Raw genomic sequence first — 12,207 nt, forward strand, 5'->3', positions numbered from 1 at the left:
TGTGTGTGGTGTGTGTGTTTGTGAGAGAGAGAGAGAGAGAGAGAGAGAGAGAGAGAGAGAGAGAGAGCAAGAGAGAGAGACTCTGTATATATACAGTACATACATATAAAATAAATATATATATATATATGAGAGAGAGAGACTCTCTCTGTATATACACATACATATAAAATAAATATAGAATATATATATATATATATATATGTTACCTATTTTGTATTTTGAGTCGTGATTTACTGCTATAATAGTCTGAATAATTGGGAAATCCAGGACTTCTGATGTCGCCATTCTGATCTATTAGAAGAAAGAGGGTGAAGAGGTCACGTGACCGAGTTTGTGCGCTTCACCGGGTCTCAGCAGACATCTGTTGAGGTGGCGAGCTTCAGGGTTTGCGCGAGTTTTCGGCGGGTTATTATAATATATAATATATAATATATTAGTTGAAGTAGTAACTCATGGTTAGGTTATAGTTGGTAATTAGTGTTGACCTGCTTACGTCTGTTTTGCTGCTTTTTAAACTATAAAGGAGCTTGAAGAAATTAAAGGCGCGAGATATGGAGATAACTGCAGACAGAGCTGTAAATCAAGACTGGGGCTGTAATGAGATTCTTCAGTTCAACCAGTTTGACGGTCTTCCTTTTTCCTCACGGTATTATACACTGCTAAAGGAGAGAAAAGCTCTTCCAGTTTGGGGAGAGAAATGTGAGTTCATGGACTATATCACTAATAACCAACTTGTGATTATCAGTGGCACAGCAAAAACTGGGCAAAGTACTCAGGTAAGTCTTTCCATGTTTATATATATAATTTTTTCCTCTAACTTAAAATGATCCTGTAGCCTACATCTATGACAGTCTTGAGCATGTAGTCTTTAGTATATTCTGGCAAATTATCAGCTGATATCTAAAAAAATCATGGACTCAGAGAACTATCAGTACTGTCAAATATAATTTTACTGAAATGCACCACGTGATTCTTATTCAGCAAATCAAACTAAGCAGTTCATGTGTGTCTATATCCACCTTTTGCAGATCCCACAGTGGTGTGCCGAGTTCTGCTTGTCTGTGCAGTACCGGCACGGCATGGTGGTGTGCACTCAGATCCACAGGCAGACCACAGTGGATCTTGCCCTCCGTGTGGCCGATGAAATGGATGTGAACATCGGCCATGAAGTGGGATACGTTATCCCTTTCCAGAACTGCTGCGCTGCTGACACGGTGCTTAGGTACTTCACATTATTTTACTATATGCATTTTTTTGTTTTTGGCCTAAAAATGTTTTTGCTGATGTTTCTTTTGTATTCAGTTCACTTCCCCCTGCACATATTCATCAGCATCCCCTTCCCCCCTGCACACGTCCTTTCATAGTCGTCTGCCTTGCTAAGAAAAGATAACAAAAGGCCCACAGAATTAATTTTGGGGTCCCCGTCCACAGCTGCCATGCCCCCACACAATACATATGCTCCGGCTGTGCCTTTAGAGTGGCTGTTAGTCAGTCTTGCAAACAATGACTATGATTTGAACAGCTGAAAGGAGCAGACTTAATGAAAACACTGACCTCGGTCATTACCTGAGTAATGACCATCAGAGAATACCCTGTCTGCTTCATTAGAGTTGTTTTCATGTCAAGTGCTTGGACGGCCAGATACTTTTCATTTGTTACTTTGTCTGATTTTAGTTTTTGTTTGTGTTAGTTATAGTTTAGGGCTTGTGTAAAGACACATGAAAGACTTCCATTGTGTCTTTATGTGTATGATTTGCTAGGCTTGATGCTGATGTGCTCAAGCTCCTTTTGAGAATAGATTAAATTTGAATACATCTGCACTGAAATAACGAAAAGAAGACCATTTAAACAGTGTGGATACACAGTGGCATATCGTCTATCATAACATCAATGTCACTAATTATCTGTGTTTTTATTGTATGCTAAAATTGGTAATTAATCCTTTTTAGGTACTGCACTGATGACATGCTGCTTTGTGAGATGATGTCAGACCCTCTGCTGGAGCAGTATGGTGTGGTTTTGATCGATCAGGTTCAGGAGCGCACGGTCAGCACAGATCTCCTGCTCGGCCTGCTCAAAGATGTGCTGTTGGCACGGCCTGAGCTTCGTCTGGTCATCCTCACTGCACCTCAGTCCTCTGACAAGCTGCTGCACCATTACAGAAACGTGCCCTTAATCAAGCTTGAGGCAGAACAACCATCTGAAATAGTGTATGGCACCGGGAGGGGAGGTGTGAAAGACTATTTGTACGCCTCTCTTCAGTTGGTTATGGAAATCCATCAGTCTCAAGAGCATGGAGATATTATAGTGTTTCTGGCTACTGAGCAAGTAAGATGATATTTATTTATTTATGAAATTTATGTAGACCCAGTAGTGATTAAAAAAGCTTGTGCGTCTACAGTTGGGGGTCAAAATTTGATAAATAATAAACCTTCCGAATAGTCCACAAGACACAGTAACTAACTGAACCAGTTAAAAAGTTTCCATACGCTTAATTTTTATTACTGTGTGTACTCATCAACTGTCTGATGTCTTATTTGTCATGAGTAGAATCTGCAAAACAAAAACAAGTTGAGCAGAATGTGTTTTATATATTTGTTTTTCTAGGTTTCTTGGCATCTATGCAAATGAGTGCAAGTGCAAATGGTAATATTTTAATATATCAATGTCTCCTTACATCATCATTCCTTCTCTTTCTTGAAGGAGATTGAATGTGCTCATGCCATCTTGAGGCGGGAAGGAGCCAGGGTAGCTTCTTCACAAGGGGGGCTCATGCCTTTGTCGGTCTGTCCAGAGCAGAAGGACAATCTGCCTGTGCTTACAGAAGAGGAGGGCAGGTTCAGAAGAGTTTACCTCACTTGCGGTCCAACTGAAGATCTATTCTGGGCCATGCATTACATTCGCTTCATAATTGATGCTGGAGTACAAAAAAGATATGTATGTGGTAATTTCACAGTTAAATTGTTGACTGCATATTGATTGGTTTGATATTTGATTGATTCTTTCACAGGTCTACAATCCTAGAATCAGAGCTAGTTCTATTGTTATTCAACCAATTAGCAAAAGCCAAGCCGAATGCCGCAAACAGCTGATTGGTCCAACAGGTGAGTGAATAAAACAAATGTATTCAACAGTTTATTCTCATTCCTGTTTAATGTGAGCAATGCTACTTGTAGGGAAGTGTTTCCGTTTGTACCTGGAGAATACGCCACTTCCAAATGAGAATGTGCCTCACATCCTGGAGTCTGACATCACTTCCACTGTGCTTTTCCTTAAGAGGATGGAAATCGCTGGGTTGGGCCACTGTGATTTCATCGATAGACCAGGTGAGACACACTCTTAGCCATACACATTTACAAACATGCTATATCTGCAAATCCCATGATGCATCCATAGATCAAGTATATTCTTTCTACAAAGTTTCCATCATCTATGGTTTAGCTGTAGCATTTATGATTATGACCTGTTGCTGACCTGTATATTAACAGTATATTAACAGTAAATATATTTCACTACAGTATAATGTACTGGCCTGTACTTATGTTAATTTTGCGACACTTCTATTGAGTAAACACATAAGAGAGAGATACAAGTTGTGTGGAAATCCATATATATACATTATATCAGTTATAAACATCCATGCTTTATTGATTATGTTAGCACAGAGCCATCCTGTCTACTGAGGTACGCTAAGATTCTGTTTTTTTCCCTGTCAGCCTGCAGTGATTTTCTTGTTTTATTTATTAGTGCAGAGGACACTTTGTTAGGACGTATGGTGTTTATTCACTGAGAACAATCTGCTTCTGTCAGAGTTTAACAAGAATAAGCTGATTTCTTTCCTCTCACTGTGCCAGCTAGGGTCAGCCAGGTTCCTCTTGGCCCACAGGTCAAGCACAGACAGCACTGGCCACATTACTGGATGTCTAGCTGAACCAAAAACGCTCTCACTGGCCTCTTTGTTTAAAAGATGACCCACTTCTGGATGCCTGGAGCTCTATGAACATCCACGTGCACATCATTAGCAAAAAAGAGACAGGAGAAAGTCTGTTCAAAAAGTATGCAGTTAGCCTAGGAGGTGTTGAGGTTCAATTTAACACATTGTATGAAAACTGCAGTCATTGTAATGTATCTAATATGAGGTCTCTTCATTCTCATTGTCATACACCGTGCAAAAGTGTATTTTCCATAAAGAAGTTGCTCCACTGTTTAAGGATTTTGTAGGATTATAGGCTAACATGAATAGAATTGCTCATAGAACATATTTGATCCACTTGCAGACCCTGAGGGCCTCATGCAGGCTTTAGAAGAGCTGGACTACTTAGCGGCTCTGGATAACGATGGCAATCTGTCAGAGATTGGAATAATAATGTCTGAAATTCCTCTGGAGCCCCAGATGGCTAAGACTCTTCTAGCTTCCTGTGAATTTGACTGCGTGAGTGAGGTGCTCACCATTGCTGCCATGCTAACAGGTAATTTCATCTTTTATTAATCTGAAATGAGGCCCAATGACTACATCCCATACTTATTTCCACTACCTCTTTAAAAACTACCTGTTTTATTGTCACTGGGTTTCATTAGACAACATACAGTAAATCCTTTATCATAGCATAGCATAAAACAGATGCTAACTTGTCATATATTGTCAGTCTTTTGTCTCTGTAACGGGGGGCACGGTGGCTTAGTGGTTAGCACGTTCGCCTCACACCTCCAGGGTTGGGGGTTCGATTCCCGCCTCTCTGCCTTGTGTGTGTGGAGTTTGCATGTTCTCCCCGTGCCTCTGGGGTTTCTTCCGGGTACTCCGGTTTCCTCCCCCGGTCCAAAGACATGCATGGTAGGTTGATTGGCATCTCTGGAAAATTGTCTGTAGTGTGTGATTGCATGAGTGAATGAGAGTGTGTGTGTGCCCTGCGATGGGTTGGCACTCCGTCCAGGGTGTATCCTGCCTTGATGCCCGATGACGCCTGAGATAGGCACAGGCTCCCCGTGACCCGAGGTAGTTCGGATAAGCGGTAGAAGATGAATCTTTATTATTGTAATAGTCATATATTTTAATATTTGTGCTGAACTAAAAGATGAAAATTTTGTAGTGATATAAACATCACTCATTTCAGTGATATAAACATCACAAATCATTTTATATCTTTAAAAAAAAACACATACAAACATCATATAATATTTGAACCCACACCCCCACCCCACCCCAATTAGCTTGTGGAAGACAATGAAGACTTTTCATGTCCATCCTAATGCTTCCATCCCAGGTGGGTTACAAAAGGCTAATTTTGGAGCTGGATTCATGTATATCTGATTGGTATGATAGTGCTTAATAAGCACCATTCTGTATCTTTTATCTTTTCTCTGATCTCTCAGCTCCAAGCTGTTTCTTGGTCCCTACTGTGGAGTTCAAGCAGCAGGCTTTCAAGTGCCATCAGAGTTTCTATCACACTGAAGGAGACCACTTCACCCTCATCAATCTGTACAATGCCTACAAACAGAGCCAGCATAGCTTGTGTAAGTCATGGATCAGAACAGCAAAATGCCAATATGGAATATGTATTCAAACCTTCAGACTATATCAGCTAGTAGAAACACAAGTAGCACTGTGTTCTAGGTCACAATCTTGACATAACTAATATTTACTAATAATAAGACTTTATATAATGAACAAATTAAACAAATTAAATTATTTCCGGTAATCACTTAGTCCAGGGGTGTTCAGTCTTCCACAGTGTGGGTGCAGTCTTAGTTTACCCTGGAAATAATAGGAGGTGTAGATTTCAGGATTCATTAATGAGTAAAGTAAGGCCATTGATTTACATCCTGGGACCATGAATAAGGCCAAAATCATGTTGACTCGGACTTAGACAATTAAATCATATATCATGTAATCATGGAAAAATATCCATGATTTTGCTGGCTTGCTGCCATTTGATCAGAAATGCACCTTGTCATTTTAGAGAGAAAGCAAAAAGTATAAACTCCTCTGTTCTGATCCCTTTCCCATTCTAAGAAACATTGCAAAGCATCCTGACTGTTATGAAGTGCTGACACTCAAGACTCCTCATAAATGTTAACTAAAAATCACCACATCATCGATTGTAACTTTTGTCTTTGTTAAACATGTAAGCAGCCTCATGGTTCACTTTTGGAGTTTGATTCGTCCCCTAGATCGCAGCACCGAGCGCTGGTGTAATGAGCATTTCCTGAGTTTAAGTGCTCTTCAGATGGCTGACGCAGTTCGAACAGAGCTCACTGAGATTCTGAAACGGTTAGAGCTGCCAGTCTCTTCTCCAGCCTTTGGCTCCAAGACAAACTTCATGAACATCAAAAAGGCTCTGCTAGCTGGCTTCTTCATGCAGGTACAGCCATTAATATAATAATAATAATAATAATAATAATAATAATAATAATAATAATAATAATAATGTAAGGCAGACAGTTGTTTGTTTAGAAAAACAGGTTATCACGGGCTAGAAGGTGAGTTCTGTTCGGTTCCGCTTGGAGCTGGGGAAAAGTCTGAGTCGTTTGCAGATGTCACAGTTGATGTCACTGGATGTTCATTCATTCATTCATTTTCTACCGCTTATCCGAACTACCTCGGGTCACGGGGAGCCTGTGCCTATCTCAGGCGTCATTGGGCATCAAGGCAGGATACACCCTGGACAGAGTGCCAACCCATCACTGGGCACACACACACACACTCTCATTCACTCACGCTCTCTCACACTACAGACAATTTTCCAGAGATGCCAATCAACCTACCATGCATGTCTTTGGACCGGGGGAGGAAACCGGAGTACCCGGAGGAAACCCCCGAGGCACGGGGGGAACATGCAAACTCCACACACACAAGGTGGAGGCGGGAATCAAACCCCGACCCTGGAGGTGTGAGGCGAACGTGCTAACCACTAAACCACCGTGCCCCCCGTAACTGGATGTTAATCGACTTAAATAATAAAATGAGTATATTAAGATTAGTATATATTAGTACAAGATACAATTACTTAGTCATAGTTACTCAGAAAACAAACAAATTAATTCACACCTCATTTCATTGAATTCATTTCAGATGCAATAATTTTTTCATTTAGTTGTCTTTAGAAAAGCACTTTGATTCATTTTAAGAAAAAGTTTATTGTAGTTGTGTTTTTCTAAATATTAATAAAAAATAAAAAGGGCTGAATTTTTTTAATAATTTGCTTTGAATTTAGCTGAATGCTTGTTTTTGATGCTGAACTTTTCTTTCCAAATAAACCAGTAACCTGTTTAAATGTATGCTCATTTAAAGAATTATGTTTTGTACTTGCTCTCTCATATCTCAGGTGGCCAGGGACATCAGTGGGACAGGGAATTACTTCATACTTACTCACAAGCATGTCGCTCAGATTTATCCTCTCTCTGTCTATGGAATCGAGTCATCCAAGCCAAAACTTCCTGAGTGGGTTGTATATCACAAGCATACGCTGTCTGAGAATAACTGCATCAGAACTGTTACCCAGATTTCAGCAGACGAGTAAGTGCAGCTTCTAAAGCTTTAATAGAATAGATATTAGTAAAGTAGTCAGCATTTATACATGTGGCATATAAACTCTTTCATTTTCCAAAAGTTTAAGACCTTTACTCACTTTATTCCAAGCCAGTACTTGCAACCTAGTTCGTGCAACAATAAGATTTGTTCCTTATAGCCATTTTATTTTACAGCTTTTATAGCATTGTGATGTTGACAACTGAAATGATGTTTAATTTCTTACTGTATTCAAAGCATTAGAGAAACTCTTAACGTACATAACACACTTTTCCTAACCCCACTGCAACAGCTATGAATGAAAATAGGAAGTCTCATTTTTATACAGTTGAAGTGTAGTGTGTAAAAAAGTATATGAGGTAAAAGAATTAAAGGAAATGAAATAAAAAGGAGATTTCATCAAAATGAAAACAGGGTATGTTTTGGTGTCTAGTTTCTAAATACTAGTGGTCCAAGAGTAAAATGTGGAGAGTCTTCTCAAAACTTTCATTTCCTTACATTAATACTGAAATAGTGAATTAAATGTTTTTAAGTGTGTGGTGACTTTTGTACAGTATTTCTGGCATTTCCAGGGTTGGAAGTTCGATTCAATTAAATTCAATTAAATTTGATTTGTATAGTGCTCTTAACAATGGACATTGTAGCAAACCAGCTTTGAAGGTATTTAAAAAAATCTGAATAAAAAATTATAAAGTTTAACATTTACATTTATATATATATCCATAATGAGCAAGCCAGAGGCAAGGGTGGCAAGCAAAACTCCCTGAGATGATGTGAGGAAGAAACCTTGAGCAGAACCAGACTCAAACTCATCATCATCTGGGAGACAGTGAATAATGCTGCTGTCAGTAATGTCAGTTTTGCAAATGTCAGTAATTTTCTGCCTCCACCCTGTTTGTGTGCACAATTTGCATGTTCTCTTCATGCTCTTGGCATCTCTAAGTGTTCTGTGTGAGTGTGTGCGTGTGTGAACTCCTTCGAACATGTGTAGGAAAACTGTTACAGGATGAACCAAAGTAAAATCTAGAGAAAAATGTGTTGGAATAGTGAAGAAAGAACAGTTTTCAGGGAGTTGCATCATCAGGCAACCACAGAGTGATTATTAGCTTATATAGATAACATTATCTCATCGTTACTAAGTGTTTTCTGACTGTTCTGACTGTTTTTTCTGACTTGTTTCATGACCAGGTTCATCCAGATGACCCCTCAGTATTTCTTTTACAACCTGCCCTCTAGTGAGAGTAAAGACATACTTCAGCATGTTATAATGCGTGGCTCAGCAGCACCAGGGGAATGCAAAAATAAAGCACAAACCTTCAACAAAAGCGCCAGTGAAGAACAGTCCTATGAGCGTTGTGTCATACAGTGAGCAGGGTGTATCACACCATAGCCTCAAATACAGGGTAAAAAATGTACAGGGTTTAAGTCACTTGTGTAGTGATGCAACATTATATGGCTGAACTCAAGATAGTTTGAAGCAATAATATATGGATGTCAAAATCAGCATCTTAGTACAAAGTAATGCTGTGGGATTAACTGATAAGTATAAAGAAACATGTATTTAAATACTGCTGTGCAGTGATTACAGCAGATAGCTGTATGTGAAACTCTAGTGACTGGAATGAGATCTAATAAAGCTTTTGATTATGCTTTTTGAATAAAAACTACAATGTTGTTCTTGTCAACAGTATTAGATACAGGGTTTATTGTCAATGACACTAAAAATGGAGATTCAATTAATATGTATGTCATGTTCTGTGAACCAATTCATTTATGTATTTATCTGCTCAGCTAATGCATGTTTGTATAATTGCACTGTAATAATAAACCACTTTATAACACAGTGCTGCCGAGTTCTCAGTTCTTTTCAGAATGTGTTGATTAATATTTCATTACAGCAATCATTCATAGAAGGTTATATAATATAAGAGATTAAGAACATGAGACCAGGGCCCCTGTGTCGATCCTGGCTTGAGTTACTGTCTGTGCTGTTTCACATAGTAACTCTGTGTTTGCATGGGTTTCCTCCCACTGTCTAGAAACAAGCCGATAGGCAGACTGGCTATGCTGAAATTCCCTATATATGTTAATCAGTTTAATTATATATGTGTGTGATGTCCTGCAATGGACCGTGCCCAGTGTTCCCAGGACAAGCTCCAGGTTCACCAGGACTCTGATCAAGAAAAAGCGGTTACTCATGCATGAGTGATAATCCTATCTAACTTCTCCCACACCATTAAGCTTAACTATAAGCAGATAGAAAGTATGATGTGTACTGTATGTGTTTAATTACATATAGTGGTGTAAAACCAAGTGTAATGTAATTTTAAATAACGTTGATTACTGGACAATAACGTGTCCTGGTGTGTTTTATTTTTATTAGAACAGTATTAAAATGCCAGTTTACAAATGTTCATAATGTATACATTCATTTTACAGATTGCACTAATTCAAGAGGACTAAACTCACTTCAAAGTTTAAACATTGGATACAAGGTTTGGAGTCTTGATCCAGAAGTGATTTGGTTCTGCAGCTAGCAAGTGAGAGGGAAAAAGCTGGCACACGTTTGCTTAAGTGCTTAATACTGCAAAAGTCCCTTAACTCAAAGAGTTTGTACTGTGCAAATATAAGCTATAGTTTAATATTTTAGATTTGGTTATTTTTGGTGTTTTAATAGAGTGAAAATATTTTCACAGAACGTTATGGGAAAACACTGCAAAGTTTTCTTTTTTCTTCATTGCATTGTAGAGTTGTCTGAGTTCTAGTGTTGTGTAACTATAATGTTGTGCACAGCTGCTCACACCCACACCCACCCACACACACACACACTCACTGACACACACAGATCCTAATCACAAGCACGCAACCAGATGGCTGAGTGGGGAGGCTAGAAAAGAAAAGTCGTTTCTGAGTGTACATCATATGTGCACATTTTCTTGGATGTTTGATGTCTGAATATCTGAACAACTTCGGTGTAAGTCTGCGTTCAGCTATGTAACAATTCTCTTGAATCCTGTACTGGGTTTGAATCCGTATGGAGCGGTTAAAGTGTAACTGTCCGTGTTGGTGTCCAGACTAAAAGATGACAGCAATGCTATACTCTGTGGTTTAACTATTAGATGCGGTGATGGGGATCTCTGGGAGCAGAGGGAAAAAAGTGACACCTGCGTCTGTGACAGAGGGAGACCCAAGATCTCAAACGCTCAAGTGTCAAACCTCCAGTGTAAGTGTTTTTCGGAAAAACACTCATAAGGATCGTTTAAGCAATAAGCAAGTCACACAGTTTTCAGTGGATGATAGCAACCTGGCAGAGGACGTGGACAGGAAGAGCGCTTTCCAGAAAAGTCCATTGTACTTGTGTGAAAACTACACCTTCTGTTACAACCAAATACATCAACATGACACAGACACCGAGAGCACACACACTGTTGATAATATTGTTCCCACTGATCTACTCAAGCCTGGCACATTTGAAGACAAATGGGATACCTGTGCATTCAATAAACTAAGCAAACCCCAGAAACAGGTACGTTGTAAACTTTTATTTATTTGTTTATATATTTATCAAGTTTTCAGTGTTCATTAAAATTAACTCCCAACATGGGATTCATTAGACATTGTCAGTATAACATTATATAAAATTTTAAAATGTTTCTGCAGGTTAATGTTGCACTAAAACAAATAAAATAATATAACTTGATAAAAAGATGTATTTCACAAAGTGGAAAGAAAATTGTATGCACCATTTATTTACTGTTAACTTACTGTACTTAAGGCAAATAGCTAGACATGAAGCTAGAAACTCCATGGCTTAGAAGGAAAAACAGCATTGTAAATATTCATGAGCATGTTTTTCAACTTAGAAAAAGAAAAAGTGGAAAACAGGAATACTTTGGGAACAGGGAAAGCAGAGACACAGTGATACTTTGGGGACAGGGAAAGCAGAGACAGGGATACTTTGGGGACAGGGAAAGCAGAGACAGGGATACTTTGGGGACATGGAAAGCAGAGACAGGGATACTTTGGGGACATGGAAAGCAGAGACAGGGATACTTTGGGGACATGGAAAGCAGAGACAGAGTTACTTTGGGGACAGGGAAAGCAGAGTCAGGGATACTTTGGGGACATGGAAAGCAGAGACAGGGATACTTTGGGGACAGGGAAAGCAGAGACAGGGATAATTTGGGGACAAGGAAAGCAGAGACAGGGATACTTCTTTGGGGACAGGGAAAGCAAAGACACGGATACTTCTTTGGGCACAGGGAAAGCAGAGACAGGGATACTTTGGGGACAGGGAAAGCTGAGACAGGGATACTTTGGGGACAGGGAAAGCAGAGACAGGGATACTTTGGGAACAGGGAAAGCAGAGACCGGGATACTTTGGGAACAGGGAAAGCAGAGACAGGGATACTTTGGGAACAGGGAAAGCAAAGACAGGGATACTTTGGGGACAAGGAAAGCAGAGACAGGGATACTTCTTTGGGGACAGGGAAAGCAAAGACACGGATACTTCTTTGGGCACAGGGAAAGCAGAGACAGGGATACTTTGGGGACAGGGAAAGCCGAGACAGGGATACTTTGGGGACAGGGAAAGCAGAGACAGGGATACTTTGGGAACATGGAAAGCAGAGACAGGGATACTTTGGGAACGAACGTGGAAAGCAGAGAAAGGGATACTT

At 39.6% G+C, this 12,207-nt stretch overlaps 1 protein-coding gene across 1 annotated transcript; it reads left to right on the plus strand.

The window, feature by feature from the left end:
* The first annotated feature begins 363 nt into the window (after window positions 1-363).
* dhx32b (DEAH (Asp-Glu-Ala-His) box polypeptide 32b) lies at window positions 364-9,318 on the plus strand. The gene is made up of 11 exons (XM_060879180.1): window positions 364-779; window positions 1,032-1,225; window positions 1,953-2,331; window positions 2,707-2,940; window positions 3,014-3,107; window positions 3,180-3,329; window positions 4,281-4,472; window positions 5,374-5,514; window positions 6,172-6,362; window positions 7,326-7,516; window positions 8,717-9,318. The coding sequence occupies exons 1-11, from the start codon at window positions 555-557 to the stop codon at window positions 8,895-8,897; spliced, it is 2,172 nt and encodes a 723-aa protein (XP_060735163.1). The 5' UTR covers window positions 364-554; the 3' UTR covers window positions 8,898-9,318.
* Window positions 9,319-12,207: the final 2,889 nt, after the last annotated feature.

Source organism: Tachysurus vachellii, chromosome 10 (genome assembly GCF_030014155.1).
Source record: "Tachysurus vachellii isolate PV-2020 chromosome 10, HZAU_Pvac_v1, whole genome shotgun sequence".
In the NCBI taxonomy this organism is placed as follows: Eukaryota; Metazoa; Chordata; class Actinopteri; order Siluriformes; family Bagridae; genus Tachysurus; species Tachysurus vachellii.

Excerpts from the sequence above, each read along its gene's own strand:
- dhx32b (XM_060879180.1), top strand. The coding sequence starts at position 555 with ATGGAGATAACTGCAGACAGAGCTGTAAATCAAGACTGGGGCTGTAAT. Across the intron at positions 780-1,031 it reads AAACTGGGCAAAGTACTCAG|ATCCCACAGTGGTGTGCCGA; the intron begins GTAAGTCTTTCC and ends CACCTTTTGCAG. Across the intron at positions 3,330-4,280 it reads TGATTTCATCGATAGACCAG|ACCCTGAGGGCCTCATGCAG; the intron begins GTGAGACACACT and ends ATCCACTTGCAG.